This window comes from Emydura macquarii, unplaced genomic scaffold (assembly GCF_026122565.2).
Source record: "Emydura macquarii macquarii isolate MOO-44397 ecotype Brisbane River unplaced genomic scaffold, CSIRO-AGI_Emac_v2 contig_3220, whole genome shotgun sequence".
Classification (NCBI taxonomy): domain Eukaryota; kingdom Metazoa; phylum Chordata; order Testudines; family Chelidae; genus Emydura; species Emydura macquarii.
Window position 1 is genome coordinate 3566366 of NW_027133357.1, and position 20402 is coordinate 3586767.

The 20402-nt window shown below is 44.9% G+C and overlaps 1 protein-coding gene and 1 long non-coding RNA gene across 2 annotated transcripts in view; one reads left to right on the forward strand and one right to left on the reverse strand.

Moving 5' to 3' along the window:
* Positions 1–19204, forward strand: part of LOC137142323 (uncharacterized) — a 34132-nt gene extending 14928 nt beyond the window's left edge. The window contains exons 2-4 of the long non-coding RNA XR_010916889.1: positions 7602–7731; positions 13339–13480; positions 18965–19204. This is a non-coding gene — a long non-coding RNA (uncharacterized lncRNA). The remainder of the gene's footprint in view (positions 1–7601; positions 7732–13338; positions 13481–18964) is intronic.
* PKP1 (plakophilin 1) overlaps positions 11640–20402 on the reverse strand; it is a 76844-nt gene continuing 68081 nt past the window's right edge. Inside the window, exons 11-15 of the mRNA XM_067531621.1 lie at positions 18061–18214; positions 17152–17338; positions 14565–14649; positions 13333–13436; positions 11640–11778 (exon numbers count right to left, since the gene is read on the reverse strand). Of these exons, the coding sequence (XP_067387722.1) occupies positions 13365–13436; positions 14565–14649; positions 17152–17338; positions 18061–18214 (498 nt within the window). The 3' untranslated portion in view covers positions 11640–11778; positions 13333–13364. The remainder of the gene's footprint in view (positions 11779–13332; positions 13437–14564; positions 14650–17151; positions 17339–18060; positions 18215–20402) is intronic.

The window sequence follows — 20402 nt, forward strand, 5'->3', positions numbered from 1 at the left end:
ACATTGGAGAACCCATCATCTTCCCACTGCTTCAAAACTCTGCCCATGCAAAGATCATTAAGTTCCTTGTGTGCCACTGGTTAGTATCATTTTTGTAAACTGACCATTCCCTGCCCTCCCAGTATCCTATCAATTTCCGAGTCAATGAAATCAATGTTTGCTCAGCTACACATATGGTGAGCTCATTGGCCCAGCTCTTCGGTTGGTGTAAACTGATGCATCCCCACAGAAATCTGTGCAGCTATGGTGATGTATAGCAGCTAAGAATCTGGCCCTGTGTGTGTGTGTGTGTGTGTGTTCCTCCGTCCCTTTTTCTCCTGAGCACGTTTTCCTCGTATTCAGTTGGAGAAAGGTGGGGTTCTGACTCACATTGCTGTATAGCAGAGGCATGGATGCAGGCATCTGAATGCTCTCTACTGACTTTCCCATGATGGCTCACCCCAGCAGGAATGCTGGCATTCCATCAAAGAGCTGGTGCTGGACTAGTTTCAGGACCATAAACCCGCACGGGTGTGGCTTTCACTCCATGGCATCATGCACCAGTGGAGTCATCACTTTGGGTAACATAAACAATCTAGTCTGTTCATCTTTCTTTGCTTTAACCCTCTGGCTGCTAGCCACCCCAAGCCTGCAGCAGATCTCATCCACATCACTTCTGAGTTCTGGGATCAGACCTAGGAAAATCTCTTGGGATTGGCTTGACCCTTCTCCCAAAGTGCAAATCAAATGACCATGTGCCACTTACAAGTGCTGGTCGATGCACTACTGTGGCACTCAGGAAACTTGGGTTCCATTCCTGGCTTTGCTCCTCCCCTGCTGTGTGACACTGAGCAAGGGACTTTTCTGCTCTGCCTCTCTTTCCCCTAATGTAAAATGGGGGGGATGATACTTTCCTCCTTTTTCTAAAGTACTGTGAGATCAAAGCATGAGAAGTGCTAATAGAAACGGGGGGTTTTTTGGGGAGTGTGTTTGTTTTGGTTTTTTTTTAAATTTTTTTTTGGTGAGATTCAGATAACCTTTACATTTTCCTTTGCTTCCTGGTCTCATGTCTTATGTTCTTTCCGGCCCTGCTGAAACCTGGGCCCATTTGTCCTGCTGTGGGATAGGAGTGATTCCTATTGGCTTCAAGCAGAAGTACTTGTATCATGTGATGGGACAAGAGGGTCTCCCCAAAGAAGAAAGCAGTGAGATGTGAAAATCAAATAGGCTTAGAATGTGTTCAACTAAGCTCTCTGCAATGATGCCCCAGGCTGGCTTGTTTATGTACACTGAACCTCTGCCACTGGTCCTAACAGCAACAACCTCAATTGCCTGCGTGGAGGCACCATGTCAATTAGCCCAGTGCAAGCAGCGTATTTATAAAGCTTTGAGGTCATTCATAGAGATCTAGCCGCTAGAGAGACAGTTACTCAGTGTCTGTGCAGGTTACCTTTGGAAAAGGACCTAAGCTCTCGGTGGACAAAACCTGCAGTGGTCTGGCAAAGGCTTGGGCCTGATTTCCTGCCCTCCCCTCCATCCCTTGGAGTCATCATGCGCACACATGCAGAGTGGGTGTAGCATGCTGACTTAGTAGCATTAGGACTAGCGTTGCTCTCTGGTTGTACAAGTGTAAATGAATCCATAAGGTGCAAAAGAGCCAGGCCTCTTGTCTTTCCCTGCTGTGATTCGTTACTGGCGTGCCAATGTTTTATGGCAAATAGGCCTGTGGAGCTGAGTGACGAGTGTGAAATGCTATGGACCCTGTTCAGATACTGCAGTAAGCCTGTCTCATGCCTGCTGCTGGCAGAAGCTGGGGGCTGTACAGCCTGCTTTTTGTCTAACACCTGCTGTCACCACTTTCGGTGCTCATGAAGACCTCGGGCTGCTATGGGGCCTGAACTGGCTCTGTTACATGCCTGTGCTGCTCTCCTATTCCCAACACAACCTGGCAATGTAAAGGGAGGCCAGAGGTCCCCCTTCCTCCTTTCTGCTGCAGTGTTACCAGCTAGTGAGAATGTTGTGATATTTGGTGTCTGCTTTAAAACTCCAGGGGCTTTGTGACTATATGAGAATCTCTGCTTTCAGTTTTAAATAAAAAAAGTTGCAGAGCAAAGTTTGACCCAAAAGCACCCTACAGGCTCAAACCTTTCCTGAAAAGAATCCTACATTCACTGGGTTTTCAAAAATAAAATTGCATGACTTTTAACCATTGTGGGTGGGTGCAGGAGTTGATACTGCAGGTGGTTCAGAAACATCTGTAGGAACATTTCCTCTTCCATTTGCACAGTTGGCTGCCCATGGGACACAGTCATCTCACAATATGGCTGAGTCAAGCTATAGGGATTGTAAACAATGTTTGATACTGAGGAAGGGAAGTCGCTGTATCTGGTATTTGTATGAAGGTGGCTGGGAATAGTAATTCCAGCTTTTGCTCCCTTGTGTGTAGGTCTGTTCTGTACATACTGTCAGGACAGATCCTCCTCTGGGGTAAACTGACTTCAATGGAGCAGTGCGCAGTTACACCAGCGGAGGATCTGGGGAGGGGGTGTGTGAACACACATGCGTGCCCTTTGTGCACAAGTATGTGTGAGCATATATACCCAACACCTGCCATGTGTGAGCATGTGGACACCTTCTGTCTGCACTCTGAATGCATGCAGATGAATTCTCAGTCTATACTGTGTTTATGCTTGCGTGCTCACTCCGCACTCCTCTAATGGGATCCCGCTTGGCTTCTTTGTGACGGGCTAGCTTAGGAAACTCATTAAAGCTTCAGGACCATTTCTACAAACCAGAAGTTGCTGTATCCTTTTCAATCTGCTCTTGTTTGGGCTTGGAGTCAGATCAGTAACAGACCCCCCAGAGGCTGTTCACCATTCGTGCAGCTGCTAATCCCTATGTCTAATTCAGCTAGGCATGCTTTCACCTCACCCAGCACCTGTCTTTCCCTTCCTTGATGGCTCTTCCCCCTTACACTGTAGCATCTGCGTATGCTCGCAGAGAGCTTGGGTGTGTGGGGGTGTGTGTGTGTGGCTTTTTTTGTTTTTTTTAAGTATGACCCTCCCCAGGGTTATTTGTCAATGTCAGCCTGTAAGAATTTGACACATCTCACCGCAGCTCTCCCAAAACAAGCTGGCATATTTGTCAATGTGTTAATCAATGCCAGATCTGCTGCCTAAACTTACTTGTCACCAATTTTTTAAAAATCCCAGCGCAATCCCTGTTGACTTTGCAAAGAGGACTTCAGCCTGTCAGTGCTGCTGTTACAGGAAAATGTTCAGTTCCCTCAGCCTTTTTGATGCTCCTCTGTTCTGCATGTGCTTTGATCCCAAAAGCAGTTCTGGGTTTAGAGCTCTCGCTGCCCCCTGGTATAAAGCAGCAGGTGCCAGCACAGAACTCCCTGTGCCAAAGGAAGGACTGCAGCAGCTGGATTGAATGGGAATGTGCAGGGCAATGGAGGGGTGTGGGTTTTTTTTGTTTTTTTTTCTCTTTTCTGTGTTCAGCAAACATTTCTCTCTGACATAAGACCCTCTGCATCTTGGAGCACTGGGAATGTTCTATCAATGGAGACATGGAATTCCAGGTCCCACAGGGCTTGGTCTGATAGAGACTCAGAAGGGAGTGCTAGACAAAGGACCTGCACCAAAGGCATGCCTAGAGACTGCCAAGGGGGCAGTGCTGGGACTCTATTCAGACTCTAGAAGCCCAAGGCACATGAAGCCCAGTCAGGTAGGCCCAAAGACAGCAGGCTGGAGGGTGCTGGGAGGCGAGCTGTGTTTGTGACCGTTTCCTCTGTTAGCTCTCTAGTATAAAGCAGGTGCACTTCAACAGTGCAGTCCAATTGTAGAGGTGTTGCTGATTTCCAGTGGCATTATCTCTATTTATTTAAAATATTGCCTGTGGACAATGAGCAAATTTAAAAAACTTCATTCCACCCCTGTCTTTATGTGGCTGCCTTCACCCACTGCAGTGTGTATGTGTGCACACCTTATGTACATCCTGCTCTGATGCACCCACACGCAGTTTCACGTACCTAGTAACTACCCAGAAAGTACTGTTAGGTGATTATTCAATTGGTAATTCCATGGCTATCCCGCAAAGAACAGCTCTGCTGTACCTGGCACAACGGTGCTGCGTGACGATGGGTTTTTATGATGAACCATCAGACCGTGTTAGTTGTGCTGGAACTCCCTGTGGTGGAAGCAGAGAGATGAGCTACAGGCACTTGCACTGGTCTAGCGTCCTGTTAATTGAAGTCACAAAGTGACTTAACTAGAAACCGGAGAGTGGCAGAGACTTGATGACTCCCGTCCCTTATAAGGGTGCTGTAAAACTGAGTGGTGGTCCTGCCACCCCTAGTGGAATAGACATAAAGTCAAGGCCACACCTTTATTGCCAGCTAATTTGAGTCAGGGCATCCCCAGAGGTGATGCACATCCTGATGATGAATGTACTGTCTGCTTGTCAAGCTTCATGGGGGCTCGCAGAGTTGGTGCTTGTATGTTCATAGGGCAGCATCTCCCCCACTCGTTCCTCCATGTGGTGCTATTGCCAGGCAGCTTTGTTTGGTTTTGTTTTGCTTTTTTTGTTATCCTAGTCCATTCATGCTAAAGGGCACTTTTTAATCCACATTTTGTCACCATCCTCCACCCGCCACGCCAAGGGCATGCGCCGTGCCCATTCTGTAATAAAGAGATTCAACATAGGCTACAGGCAGGTACTGACCCTCTGAGTAAGGTATGGAGCTATCTAATGGCCTTTTCCAAAGGTGAATTTCATGCCCCCTAGGAGCTGGCTGGCTTAACTGAGTACATTTTGTTAGCACAGGAGAGATCTGCTGTCTGCTCATTAGCTATGCAGATGACTCAAACCAAAGCTGGGAATGGCAGAGAGAGAAATGGGTGCTTTTCTACCCAATCCTTCCAGCTAATTAACTCCAAGCACCTTGTGCTGTGTTCAAGCCTGAAGTTGTGGCATACTCATGGCAGGACGCTGCAGAAGACATGCAGCTGCAGGTTCCCAAGCTGTGGTCACGTCAGCCCAACTACCCCTCCACTCCCTGAAGAGAAACCAGAAGTTCTTGTGTAGGGACCAATTGCAAATGAGGACTCTTCATCTTGCATCATTTGATCTCACTCGCATGTTGGTTTCAGGGGCTCGTGTCTTGACAAGCAGCAGGTGTCACTGAGTCAGAGGAGCTAGGAAGAGCTAATTCCAAAAGATGCCAACATTAACAGTTTCTTATCACACTGCATCAGTTCTGCTTTTCTCACTCCCTCCTAGGCTCAGTGATTTGAGACAGGTTTTATTTCCACCGGCCTCAGGCACAAAGGCCTCACTGTCTGTAACAGAAAGTAGAGCTGGTTTTAGACTGTCTCAGTGAGAGAGGAGCTTTTGTCCCTGGGCTTCTTCAAGGACAATTACAGGATTTGGCCTGTGTGTCTAGCCATCTGAGTGAAGAATTAGTCCACTTTAGATTGAGTGAATCAATCAGGTCTTTCGTTTGACCAGGCATTTTAACGTGTACAGCCTACCCTTGTGTGGGTGGGGGAGGGAGGGGTTGTGTCCTTTCGCTGTATATGAATCACTGTGGGAATGCCTCATCTTCTACTTGCAACCTGGGGTCTGACCAGCTGCTAGGCCGCTGAGGCAAGGATGGGCTGGTGTGTGCTGCCATATGAAAAGGGGTGCTTTTCTAGGTGAAACATGGTATGTGTTCCAGAGGGGTAGCCGTGTTAATCTGGTTTTAGCAAAACAGCGAGAGTCCTGTGGCACCTTAAAGACTAACAAATTTGTTAGGGCATAAGCTTTCATGGGCAGAAACCCACTTCGTTGGCTGCTATGGTATGTGTGTTCTATGTCATACATCTCAGCGCCATAAAAATAGACATCTGTTATATGCTGCCCCTAGTTGCACTGGGGATAACGTTCCCATGCATATCCCTGAACCCCCAGCTCCATTGCTTAACGCTTCCTCTGTTTTCTGAATTAATGCCACACACCAATGTATCTCTCTTGCACAGGTATATGCTGAGACATACCATAGGGCCTGATCCTGCATTCTTTAGGCACTAAAATCCTACTCAAGTCAGTAGGAGTTTGGGGTGCACAGCAGAAATGTAATACTTTTATACAATATTTGACTTTAGCACTAGAACAATTGGGTGCATATTTTTAGTCAAACATGCCATGGATTGAGAACTGGCTAATCTCAAGAAGTAGTTGTCAATGGGAACTTGTCATGGAATGGAAGAGCTAATGAGGCTCTGCAGGGGTCTGTACTAGACCCTTCACTATTTCTCCCTGATCTTGAGGTAAATACATTTAAAATGAGTGAGCCTGCATCCATTCAAACAAAACTGGCTTTAATGGAGCCAACTGCAAAGTTATACATCTAGAAAGACCAAGAATACAGGCCATCCTTAGACTGGGGGTCTATCTTGGAAAGCAGTGATTCGGAAAAAGATTGAATGGGTCAATTGTGAATAAGCACCTGAACATGAGCTCCCAGGGTGATGCTGTGACTAAAAGGCTAATGTGATCCTTGGTTGTATAAAGAGGGGAGTAGGGAGTTGAACTAGGGCTGTGATGTTAGTGGTGAAGCTGGCTTTTGTGAGACCAACACTGGAACACTGTGGCCGGGGCTGGTGCCTACACTTTGAAAAGGAGGCTGAAAAATTTGAGAGTGCAGAAAAGTGTCACAAAACTGATTTGAGGGCTGGAGAAAATGTCTGACTGTGAGAGACCAAGTGCTTAATCTGTTTAGCTGATCAAAAAGGGGAGTGAAAGGTGACTTGAGGACCGTATATAAATATCTTCAAGGAGCAAAATACTTCATAGGAAAGGGCTCTGTAATCCAGTGGAGAAAGGCAGAAAAAGAACAAATGGCTGGAAATTAGTCAGACAAATTCAAATTTAGAAATTAGGCACACATTTTTAACTGTGATTAACCATTGGAACAAACTTCCAAGGGATTGGATGCCTTTCTTGAAACTATACTTTAGCCAGCCCCCCCATTATGCTGTAGTGAAATGTACGTTATTGAGTTTAATGTACATGTAACTGGGTGAAATGTCCTGTGAGCTGCAGGAGGACACACTAGGTGATCTAATGTTCACTTCTGGCCTTAAACTAGATTCATTTATGAATCCATGCTGGATTGAACCCTATTCAAAATGTTGTTGAGTTATTGCATTAGATACCCACTTGCTCTCTAGCGGATCAGTGTTTGATTCTCCTTGGGTTCTGTGGGTGAGGAATGTAACTTTCAAACCAGTATGGCTGTAGGGTTTGAATACACATACTGACTATATGAGGAACCGAACTCCTCTGAAACTGAGAACAGCAAGACTCTTCTCCGTTTAGGGCTCAGTACTTCTGAAGCAAAAGACTGACTTCAGGGGGAGCTCCAGGTGCTCAACACATCTGAAATTCTGACCATTAAAACTACATAATGTATGGTGTTCAGGAAGTTAGGTGTGCCGGCTGCTTATCTAAAATGGCTGACGAATTAACAGGCAGGCCTAGTACTGCCCTATTCGGTGAAGTGAAGCCACCATCAGACCTGTACAAAAGTAGTTTGAGATGTAGGAGTTGACTTTGTATCTGTTCTTCATTTATAGTGTATCACCCAGTTTGCTGTCCGTACTGCCGTAGCTGTCTTCTGCCTGAATCTCCCCACCCTTCGACCAACACCACAAGGAAAGGACAAAGGGTGGCACTAGAACGGAACTATAACTAGGCTCAATTGAGGTACTCCCTTTCCCTACTAATTCCATCTACAACTGTTTGTATCCATGGTCCAAAAATGCATCCAAGCTTTAATCAAGCAGGTTCATGCACTATCCTCCTCCTCTAGTTGGTGTGTCAGAGGAAGGCAGGGAGGGGAGGGAATATGGAACAGAATACAGGGGGCAGAGTGCTGGCTGCCCAACTGCTGCAGCATAAGCTGTAGGAACATAAAATACAGCACCAGAGGACGCTCATGGGCCACCGAGCCACAGCTCCCTTATCCCAGGTAACCTTCCCCCTTGTAAATAGGTGAAAATCTCATCTTAAAACTACTTCAAGTGGGAGGCTGTTCCAGACCTTGCTCCTCTGAGGGGGAGGCCTTCAAGTAATTGCCAGCCTAAATCTGGTCCTGGCCTGTTAATGCTGGCCTAAGTTGTTGTCCTTTTATCTTCACTAGCTCTTCTCCCTCACTGGTGTTTGCCCCCCATCCATTTAGAGAGAGTGATCATACCCCTACATCTTGCTAGGCTAAACTAGCCATGCTTTTTTTTTTCTAATCTCCTCTCATAAAATCAGTTTTCCATTCCTCTGTTCATCCTAGCACCCCCTTCCCTGCACCTGTTCCAGTCTGAATTCATCTTTCTTCCCCCCACTCAGGGAGCAGCCTTGCACACCATATTCCAGCTGAGGAGGTCTGACCAGTTTAAAGTGGGTATTTTACACTCTCCCGTAGTTTCAATGGCAGGGAAAGCAGAACCGCCATCCTCCAAAGAGAAAAGTTCAAAGACATTTCAGCCATTTTTTATTGAGTTCAGATTTTTTTTTCCAGTGAAGCAAATACATGTGGTGCAGCAAAAACTGACATTCTCACACATCGATATAGCATAGACCATATAGCTATGGATGGGGCAGATAGATGATGATCTGACGCTTCCCTTTACTAGGATTTTACAATACACAAAACAAAAAGCACAGGTGAGGACCCCCTCCCCCAAAAATATTTCAGCTAAGTCTAAGTCATGGGATTTATTTACATGAGGAATGTCCTATAGAAATACCAGGCCCTAACATCTTTACCTCCTCCATATGGGGCAGGGCCAGGATTGGTGCTGGGTATTCTCTCTCCTTGGTAATTCTCTATTCCCCTTCCCCCATACCTAACATGGTTAAGAACACGTGCTATGTACAGTGGGGCCTGCGCAGATTGCTATTGCTGTAGGGGTCAGGGGTATGATAAGCCCAATTTTGGCATTCAAACCCCAACAAACACAAACTCCTTGGCTCAAAATATACTTAGAATGAGGGTGGAGAATACCCTGTCAGAGAGGAGTCACAGTTAAAGAAACAGCATGGCTCTAAACAGTACAGCATTACTACTGGGAAGTGAGAGTTATCAGGTGTTTTGCTGAACTCTGTTCTTCTCTGACAAATAAATTGCTTTGAGGGGAAGCCCCAAGCCAACTGGTTGCAGTGACATCTGTTATCCCACTGGGCCTGCTTTTCCTTACCACCAGCATTACTCCATTGATTTCAATAGTTATCCCAGCTTCACACCATGGTCAGAGGAGAATCAATTCTAGTATCACTGACTTTTACAGGGAAATAGTATCTGTAAAATAGCGGTGGGAGCACTGCCATAGCTCCTGATGATGGTCACCCTATCAGATGAATAGGCTGTTTTATGTGAGTCAGTAACTAATCACCCACTAAAAGGACATTGTTTCTGAAGCTTTGGATAAAACTCTCCACTGAAGTAATGGAATTCATTCCAGAGATGGATCAGGCCCATTGAGTTTAGGAATTACTAACAAAACCCTATTGCATTTGTAAAGTATCTAATTACAGCTATTCGTGCCTTAACTAAAGTGATACACTACATTCCGCTGCTCTACAAGGGACAGTAGTGGTGGGGTCTTCAAATAAAGGTGCAGTATGTCAATTAATTGCAAAATTACCCTGGAATTACCTTAGTATTGCCATCAATACATTTAACAGCACATCAGGTTGGCCTGATTAACTTTACAGCTGTGGCTATTCAGCTCCAGAATTTCAGAAGTGTGTACGCTATTTACATGTGCAATGCCATACGTAACCTGCAAGTGCACAATGGCTGAGACTGTGTGCTTGCAACCAGAGCAAGTGGGAATGTGATGCCTAATGATGCATACACTGCACTGTGAGAGAGAGATCAGTGCCAAGTCTGATGTTCTCCTAAAAACATTCTGAATCACATCAATGTAGTGGTGACTTATTTGAAAGGTATGATGGCACCATTTCCCTGGACCAAATTCCCTCTTGAGACTGGGACTATGATTTTGTGTAGTATACAAAGTCTGCAAATCTATCTCAGGGAGGCTTTGTTCTCCATCTGTTTCACTGGGCTGACATCCTTGCATAGTAGGCTCAGCAATAAACATGCAAGGTTACAAAGAAAGAGACATTGTGCAACAAGATACTGAAAACACCTTTGCATTCCAAATGAAAAAGCAACTGGCTAAAGCATCCACTCTACCATTTCCTTCTTGCCTTTGCACTCTGGCTGGAGACCCCTATGCCATTCCACGCCCAAAGAGTGCCCCTTTGCTCAGATCCAGAAAATAGCCATAGCAGGGCCAACCGAAACTCGGTAAGACAGACCTCACCTGGTGTAAATAGACAACTCCACTGCTGACAATGGAGATATGCTGAATTACGCCAGCTGAGGTGCTGAACCTTTACTTTTGCCTCCAAACAAAACTCTTGCATTATTTTCCTTGACTTGTTTCTAGGAGTTCCACCAAACCCTAGGATTCATAGAATGACTTGCTCGTGCAGGACAACTAGCACAGGCCTTCTGAAAACGTAGTCAGTTCACATCTGATCCTATCCCTTTCCCCAAATAAAACCTGCTCTCTCAACAGGACTAGCGATTAGTGAAGACTTTTTCAAAAGAACAAGACAGAGCAGTTAATTTCATAGAAGAAACTGATAAGAAATTCAGGTCTTTTCTACCACATACAGGATGAATAGGATAGCATCCTGGCCCTAGAAAGTATTCTGGAATGCCCTTTCCTTAAAGAGCTCTTTAACTACTTTAACCATTCAAATAATAATATTTTAATGGTGGTTTCTATCAGTGATAACTGTTTTTCTTTGACTCATCTGCATTTAGTGCGCACAATGTCCCTTGGAAACAATGTCATGTACCTTTGTCAATCTGATCTTATCAAACGCCAGGCTTTGCCAGTTACAGCATTATAAGGAAAGCAATGGCAGCATTAAGTAAGATGCATGTCTTTTATGTTTGCTGTGGTGTTCTGAATGGTTTGTGCTTCCATACTCTAGACTGCGTATTACTAATGTACATAAACTTGTATGTTAATGAGAATATTTACTGAGGCCCTGCTTCCAGTGAGATTTCTCAGACATGAATTTGCTTCTTCAGATTTAGAAACCATGTAACCTACGACAGAAACTACTTAACTCTGAATACGAAAGCTGACTTGACAATAGTCAAAAGCAGAAAGAAGCCCATGTTCACCAAGTTTAGAAATAACCAGCAGTCTAACACAGGAGCATTATGGTTTGTATCTGTCTAAGGTGGCCATCTACAATGGAATAAACACACACCATCTAGTTAGTAGTTTTACACACTTGCATAAAAATGGGTTGTGACATGGGTTGATACAGTGGTGTTTAGTGCATACATACACACACACACACGGTGGGATTTTCATAGGTGCCTAAGGAGGTGAAGGTGCACAACTCCCATTGGCTTTCAGTGGAAATTAGGGGATTAACTGTTTTAGGCCTTTCTTTGGAAAATCCCATTTTGTGTTTGTGGTGTGTATACACACACTATTTGAAAAAAAGAGTTATTAACATCAGGAAACTTTAAACTCAAATTCCCCCTCCCCCCACCCCCAAAGGAAAAAAAAGAAAATGCTTTAAAATATCTATCATCCACAAAAAAATTTGCATACTTAGTTTGCTTTACAGTTGGATTATCTCTATAAACACTGTATATCTGTAATGTCCTACTAATCCCTTGAGGATTAAGTCATTCCAAACACGAACCAACGACAAACTCTGAAAGGGAAAAAACAAACCCTGATTAATCATTTCAAAATGTCTTTTCCACATTCAGAAATGTCATCACCCTTTGATTCTCCCTAATTTCCACATCCATTCCCTCCCCTGCCTGAATTAATGTTAAGAGAATCTATCAGGCCATGATTCTGAGCAGAGATAGTCAATCTATTCATTACAGCTGAAATTCACCCCTAGGCAGGGGGACTTGATTTCAACGTTTTTGCCCCACCACAGGGACATTATGGGGGCCCACAGTGCTTGACCGCACAGGGCCTATCACAGAAGGGGGCAAATTACTAATTTTGGATGCCCCAATTTCTGGGGTGCCCAAACTTGGACACAAAAGGCCTGATGCTACAGATGTTGAAGCTCCAACTCCTGTTCGCTTCAGTTGGAGTTGTGAAAAGTCAGTACCTCTGACAATCTCCCAGTGGCATTGCACGACATACATCGCCAGGCATGCAACTGTACATTTGCATCCAAAATGGCTTCTTCCACACAGCATGACGTCACACTTGCCCCACGTGAGGTCACGCTGTATAGAGGATGTCATTTTTCCTCGATATGGTGTGACCTCACATGGTGCATGCAGAAGACACTGTTTTGTTTGCATGTTTGGGGACAGGACAGAATCGTCCCATGGGCACAGCCAGTCCTGGGGCATGCAATATATGCCTTGCATGCGATGACCACACGCCACTGGGCCCTACGAGTCTTAGGTTGCATGACCAAAAATTGAAGCAATGAATTTTAGTGAGTACTTACATTTTGGTTAGCCTGAGCCTCTCTCGGCCTTGGCTTCTCTATCTGGGAATATGCAGACAAGAGTACTCTGCTTAGCTATCTTACTGGGCTCTTCTGAGGATTAATGAGGCTCAAAGTGCATAGAAGACATGAAGTGCCATATTAAGTTTGGGAATCATTCCATACTACTCACAAGGTCTGATTAATGTGACTCGTGGTTCAAGAACTGACTTGTTACTGGACAGAGCTGAAGCAGAAGCTGCATTGCTCAATAACTGCATTCTGCAAACAGGTTTAACAATTGTTCATATTCTACCTTGGGAAAAAAGGTCAAAGCCCCTGAAGGGATGCCCTGGTTGTAGAGGTGGTTTCATGGACATGTCACATTCTCTGTTCAATGTGCTGTAAGGCCCTCTACAAACATAGAGAAGGTACAGTCCCTGCCCTGCAGACTTCATCTTTGTAGCTATTACACCATGTAAGTATGAAGGAAATGACTTCTCTACAGATTAGACTATTGAGAAACTGAAAATTTTTGTTGGCTTAAAACAAAGTTTTCGATGGAAACTCTAAAGTCTCCACACACCAAAAAAAAGCACTTTTAGTGAAAAATTTCACTTAGTCAAAACTTCCAATTTTCTGGTGAAAATTTTCTATGAAAACTGTTTTAATTAGCCCTAGAAATACTCACGTGCTTACCAAATTTAAGTGAGCAGAGCAGCATTGACATGACATGACACTGCTGCTGGTGTCAAGGCACCATCTTGAACACCACATTTTTTCCAGCAGTGACAATCCCTTTCTCACCTGCAGGCTGATTTTGTGCTGAAGGCCTCTTCTTAGAATCTGGAAGACAGGGTCCTTAAAGTGCTCCCGGTTAAGGATCCCAACATGTTCTTATCGAATCCTTGCTGCAGAATGAGACGTAGAAGTTATTGGAAAACAGTTAATGCAGGTAAGTTGCAAATCAAAACTAATGTCATCACTCATGAGTCAAATTCCTCTGTCCTACTTCAAAGACCACCTGCATCCAGCAAGTTGGCTGCATGCACTAAAATGTCCTTTGCAGAAACATGGTAATGTTGCGTGCACCTTGTGAAATATTTTGTCTGCACAAAGCAGGCAGCATGCATGTGAAGTCCTATTTAGTGTGGAATGAGTCCTTCCTGCATGGTCTTCCCTCTATAGATAGCATGACCTCAACCCACCTTGCTAAGGAAACATCATTGCCTATCCTGGAAAGACAGCAAGGATCACACAAGTATGATGCACATTTGTGCCAGGCCCAGGTGTAAAATATGCTAGAGTGACTGTCCTGTCAAATTGGAGGTGGCACTACTTGGGTGTCTGAAGGAGGGCTGGAGCAGGGGTTAAAAACAGATTAAAAAAAAAACCCCACCATCAATCTCTGTGTTGATTTGGGGCCCATAGGTTGTATCCATTTTCCAGACATTACCCCTTCCCCTCATCAATCTTTTTGCTCCCTGTTGTTTCTGTTGGTTTTCCAGGAGAACCCCAGTTTGGTGAAAGTAACTAGTCTGGACCAAGGAAGCTAGTTCAGACTCTGCAGGTTTGGGAATTCTGCGAGGGAGAAGGGCAGACCTGACACATGCTGGCCACTTCTCTTGTTGGTCTAAAGGATTATTCTGTCCCTGAAGTAGGGGAGGTGATCACAGAGCAGGTCCTTGGGGAGAGAAAAGGAACCCTTGTTGGGAGCCCTAGGGAACATTTCTCCTCTAGCCACCCAAGATAGGAACTCAGTGGACCTGCTTCTTCCACTCGTGCTGGCTTTGCACCAGTATCTGCACCAGCCCCAATGGTGTTAGTTACACTAGTGTAAATGAGAGGCAAATGGAGCCCATATGTTGGTGTGCAGCACTATGGGCACTCTTAGTGCCCCAGGCTTTTCTTATAGATGCTGGCAATATTCAACATTGACTTACGTCCCTCGCAAAATCATTCACCTCAGTGAGTGAATCCAGCCCGCTGCTATCCTGTCAGCTGAGAATTAGGAAAAGGCTAGCACTTAGTTTCCTCACCTGTTTGAGCACACCCTGGAGCTCCCTGTTTGACCACAGATCACCCAGAAGGAGGCGAGCGGCTTCAGCTGCTTTTGGACAGGAGCTGGAAGGATGAAAGAAATCCAGTGAATCTTAGCTGGCCGGAGCCTCAAACAACCCAGCTGTTATCAGCAGAGTGTGAACTAGCCCCTCCATTTGCAGAAGGTTGGCCAGCCACAATGGAGCCATTTACCTACATCCTCCATACATTGTGCTGAAGACACCAATTGGCTATGTCAAGGGGAAAATGCCAAAGAGGGAGGGGAATTTTTGGAATTGTCCAAGGGTCGGAGGAATGGGATGAAGCTGAGCTAAAGAGACTCTTCTTCTGAACTGTAGAATCTAAACAGCTGCAAGCTAGGAAGGAAACAGCAAAAGCCCCATTGCTGGATTCTTTTAGAACTAAACTGCAGAGATCTGTCAATAATACAATGTAAGGAGCAACTCTACACTGCTTAGTGGGGACAGCTGAGATGCAACTTAGACGAAATAAGAACAGGTACTACTCTTGATCTTAGTCGACAAAGGCCAAGAAGTGACCACCCCTGAAATCCTCTCTCAGCAAAAATGAATGGGAGTTTGGCCAAGGAATAACTCTGCAAACATGACGCAGGACTTCGGGAGTTTGCTTCAGCTCTTCCTATGCCTTTGGGACACTTGGGACCCAGAACTGGATCCAAACTTCACTGCTGGCTCTTATCATTATCATTATAACAATTATATATAATTAATATATATATTATATATATTATATATAATTATAACAATTATAACAAGCCAATGAGGTTCTGGAAAGCAACCCATGCAGGGATGTGTCCAGGTCAAGGAGTAACACAGCCGAGCGAAGCAGCTATGTCCACATGGGCACACAATTAGCAGCAGCAGATGCTGGCCAGACTATGTGAAATGAAGTGGACTGACCATCGATTAAAAACAAACTGATCCCTCCAAACGCTTTAAAACAGGTGTGAAAATTACACCTCATTCTGCTGAGAGAGAAGGTCAGTTAATATTAGGGCTGCTGTACAAACTGGATGGATTTTTGACTCTGGAAATCTTCTGGCCTGTGATGAACTAAAGGCTCCACCCCGTTAATCCTCAAAGCAATTCTGAAGACCTGTAGCAGATTAAGGGTCTGATCTATTTCCCACTGCGTCTTTCCACTGGCTAATAGAAAGCTGGATTGGTCCTTATTCACCAGCGGTTGCATAAGATGCAACGTGATGCTTCTCTGGGTAGGGCTGGGTGAGCTTCTGACTGATAGTTTGCCAGTATCTCAAACTATAGCTTGGATTCGGAAAATTAGGAGAGGAGGTTTGCAAACTGTCATTTTCCCCCAATGATGATTCAGTTTCAAACCATGTTTCTCTGTATTTAGGGTCAGTCTCCTCCAAAAGTTAGACTGCCACAAGTGCATGGTCTGTATATAGCACATCCTGTTTTTTTTCTATTAGGATTTTCCTCTCCTCCTCTCTTCTTTGCAGTTTCTCTGTATTTGTTTTTCATGCCACCTCAATCTCTACCACTTTTCTCAGCCTCTCCTGAAGAGAGGACAAGCTCAGTAGTTTTTGTTTACGTCAAACTTTCCAACCCTGGATTTTTGAGTGGGTTCCAAAGGGCGAGAGAGAAATTTGTCCGGATTTAAATTTAAGGTGCCCAAGTTTACGGGCTCTATAATAAAAAGTCAGTGTTGTCTAGTGGGTAGAGTACTGGACTGTGAGTTGGGAGACCTGGGTTCAATTCCTGACTCTAGCACTGACTTGCAGGTTGATCTTGACTCTGTTTGCCCATCTGTAAAATGATCCTGGCTTTCTTTGTAAGGCACTTTAGAGATGTATTAATAATAATGGTGGGAGCACGGAGCTATAGCACCTAATTGAATAAGAGGTACATGGAATTCATAACATCACCTGATACTTAGCTCTGGGATGTTCAATGAAAGTTAGGTGTCCAAATTCCTATTGAATTTCAATGAAATGTGGGCTCCTAACTCCCTTAGGGAATGTCTATACTGAAGCTAGGAGGCATGATTCCCACTGTAGGTAGATAGATTCATGCTAAAAATAGCAGGGAGGAGGTTGCAGCACGGGCAGTGGCTCAGGCTAGCTGCCAGACTCTAAGTCTCTCTGAGCCATGTGGGTGGCTAGGCCGAGCTGTGGCCCATGCCACAACAGCCACGCTGCTATTTTTAGCACGTGTGCGTGAGCTCGAGTCTGTCTACCCACCTGGAAAACCACACCTTGCTGAGTGCATACATGGGCTTAGGCTCCTGTGCAAACCCCAGCCACAATGCATAGGCGTCCCCACTGAGCAGTCAGCGCTCACCCTTTGTCACCACAAGATGGTATCGGAGAGGCTGCAGTCATCTCCCATAACAAACAGGGGGGGCTGCGCAGTCCCTACAGTGCGATAGTACTCGGTGATCGATAGGTCTCTAATAGTGATCACTGAGCAGCATGGCTGCAGGGATGCAGTTACTCCCGGCCCAATCTGCATGTGCACAGTTGGCTGCATAGTCTCTTAACGTGCATGCACATGGCCCTCCCGTCTCCTCGCCATCACTCACCCATTTCGGCACAGGTTTACTACATTATTTAGCATGTTGCTCGTCAAGTAAGGCTTGGCCATCTGCGGGTTGGACATGATTAGGTTGCGCATGGTGTAGCAAGCAGAGGACATGATATCTCCAAAGTTGCTGCTGTTCCCAGACTGGAAGGCCAGGAGACGGGACACATCTGGAAGCACCTGGGGAGCTACAGAGGAGGAATATTCCAGTCAGTACTGAACTAAAAACCAGCGCAGTTCAATGAGACTACTGGGGTAAGGACTACTCAAGGTAAGGACTGCAGAATCAGGCCTTAAGTGAGGCATTAAAAAAGCACAATAGCTTCTATGGCCCAGATCTCAAAAGTATCTACGTGCCTAACACAGTGCGAGTTAGGCACCGAAATACCTTTTGAGGATCTGGTCCTATTTGCTTTAAGCAATCACGCTGAACGTGTTCTCTGTCACAAGCCGTGAGGCTCGGGTAATCCAGCAGACCAAAATACACCACCCCGAGAAGCCAAGTCCAACCCAACAAGGGGAAACACTCCTCCTTGCAGTAAGAGGCCCAGGGAGACCAGCTGATCTGTCTTACCCATGAAGCATGCCAGGGGTCAAGTGAGGGACCCGCTAATGGGGTGAGGCAGCATGGCTTAACCCTCCTGCGTACAACTCCAAAAGACAGTAGCTCACGGTTCCTTGGGGTGGCAACGGCCCAGGACAAAGAGCAGCTCTGGGCTTGTGTCACAGCCCTGCTAATCAGCAGCCACGGGGAGGGGATGTGGGAAGGTGCATTTGTTTGGAGAATCTACGCCCAGTGGTAATGCCTGGCGGAGTTTACGCTGAGGGGTTTACCACAGAAGTTGGGCTTGTGAAAGAAGGGGAGACGCTACACAACCACTAGGAAACGGCCTTTATGGAATCTCCTTACCCATGATTTTGTGGAGACTAGGATGTCGGGACATGTTGCTCAGCAAGGAAGCCCCAGATCGGACAACTTCACTGTTATTGGATTGGAGGAGCCGCGCTATACGAGGCAAACCCTTTTCCTTTAAGCCAATCAGCTGGCTCATTGCATTGGACATCTAGGGGACAAATTAGAATGTGTTAGTGACTGCTAACCCATGCATGACCCATGTATTCTGTACAGTATTTCTGGGTATACACACTACAGACGGGTTAGTGTAGCGAGGTAATAATAAAATAATCATCATTATAATACTTTATTCTTGGGTCCACTTGAGCCCAATCCTCAAAAGGTATTTAGGTACCTAACTCCCATTTATTTTGATGAGAATTAGGTGCCTACATACCTTTTGAGTATCTGGGTCTCTCCTATGCATCCCTCTCTGTCCATGAACTTGTAGAATCAAGGCCGTAGCTCTTTATAGTGGGGAGGGAGGGGTTCAGTTTTCTCTTCAGCCTATTGGGGGTGGGGACAAGATAGGATTTAAGCTCATATACCTCACGATCAGCTTATATTGAGGGGGGTTGAGTTTCATGCACAAACAGCCCCTCTCCCACCCCCACCTGGGAGAAACAGACCACTTCTTATACAGCTAAATGATACTTTAAAGAAGACAGATGCTTGCCTGAAGTTCTGTCTTCATTTACACTGGTGTAAATCCAGAGTGAATCCATGGGCTTGATGCATACCCAGCCAATCAGGCCATTTAAGTTAGGTGCCTACATACAGACACAGGAGCCTTACTTTAAGCCTTATTTTTTTAATACTTGGCCTCAGAGACCAACACTGGACAAGCTGCTGAACAATGTTAGATTGCCAGACACCTGCATTCTTTCTTCCAATAGAGGCATGTCTCTTCCCCTCTCAGGTAATCAGCTGCAGTGTTACCACTAGTACATTCTACTGGCTTGAGATGACAGACAGCTTGATTGCTCTCCCTGAGCGCAGAACTATTGATGCTAACAGGATTGAGGTTCGTATCCCAGGACGCTGAGGAGAGAACAGACCCACTACTCTGCAACCTAAAGAGCTTAAAGGATTCCATTCCGCAAACTCCCTGCTTGCAGAATTACATCGTCTTCAATAGAAGGTCTGTCTGAGGAAGGCTTGTAGGATAGGCTTTGCAAATTTGCTTTGCAAGTTGGCCATTGCAAAGTTGAACACATTAAAATCCATGTTTGCATGTGAAAAGTTATTTCCATGAAAAAAATCATATACGTCCATGTCATTTACGTGCTGCTTTTGTTTTGTGCCACACAGTTCATCTCATGGCAAACCTGCACTATTCTAGGAAGTTTTGGGGGGCAAACAGAGATCAATATAAGTAGAAGAACTGGAAATCTTAGTTGGAGGACATACATTTCTCTATAAAAATGACTGAATCTTCATGGTAGGAAATCTGCTTAATTGTACTGTTCACATTCCATTACAGGAACAATACAGTTTACATTCCATTCTATCGCCCCCTTTAAGTTCTACATTCCTACCATTTACAAAACTCCACCTTCCTGAACCAGTAACTCACCTCACCAATCTCTCTTTTCCTTTGTTGACAACTCTTTTCCTAAGCTACGTAACCAATCCCAGCTCGAGTTTGGGATTTTCAAAGGTGTCTAAGGGAATTAGGCACCAAACTCCAGAGAAGGGCGGAAGAAGGGAAAATTTCATTTTGGAAAGGATTCTGAAAATAGGCTTTATTTCAAATCAGAACAAAACCTGAAAATTTGGAAATTCTCGGCGAAAGAAAACTCGGGGGGGAAAAAAAGGTTTCAGGGTGATAGGAATGCTCATTTCAACAAAATCATAGGTTTCTTTCAATATAATCTTTTCAAAATAAGTGTTTTTAAAAATTGAAACAAAAAAGTCATTTCAAAATGGAAAAATTAAAACATTTTGTTCCAAAAAACCTTAAAATCAAATGTTTCAACATTGTCAGAAGTGAAAGTCAAATTCCCTCTGCCCCTTTGAGGATCCTCACCCCAGTGACTAAAGGGATAATTTCCCCAAATGTGAAAGAAACCAAACCTCTTCATATCCAAAGACTAAGCAAATCAAGGCTGGCAATTTAGTGTCAGCCTTTTACCAGATAGACATGCTGAAGAAGACTTCCACTGCATCATCATCAGGCATCCTGTGGATGGGATGCCATAACACACAACATGTCTCTGTGTTGTGTGCAATATCTATTCCTTTATCTACCTACCCATCTCACTTAAATTAGAATCAACTAAGTTAGGCAAAACCAAGACCAGATAGTCACCGTGTCTACCCCATTTTACACACACAGGTATACACAAAGAGACCAT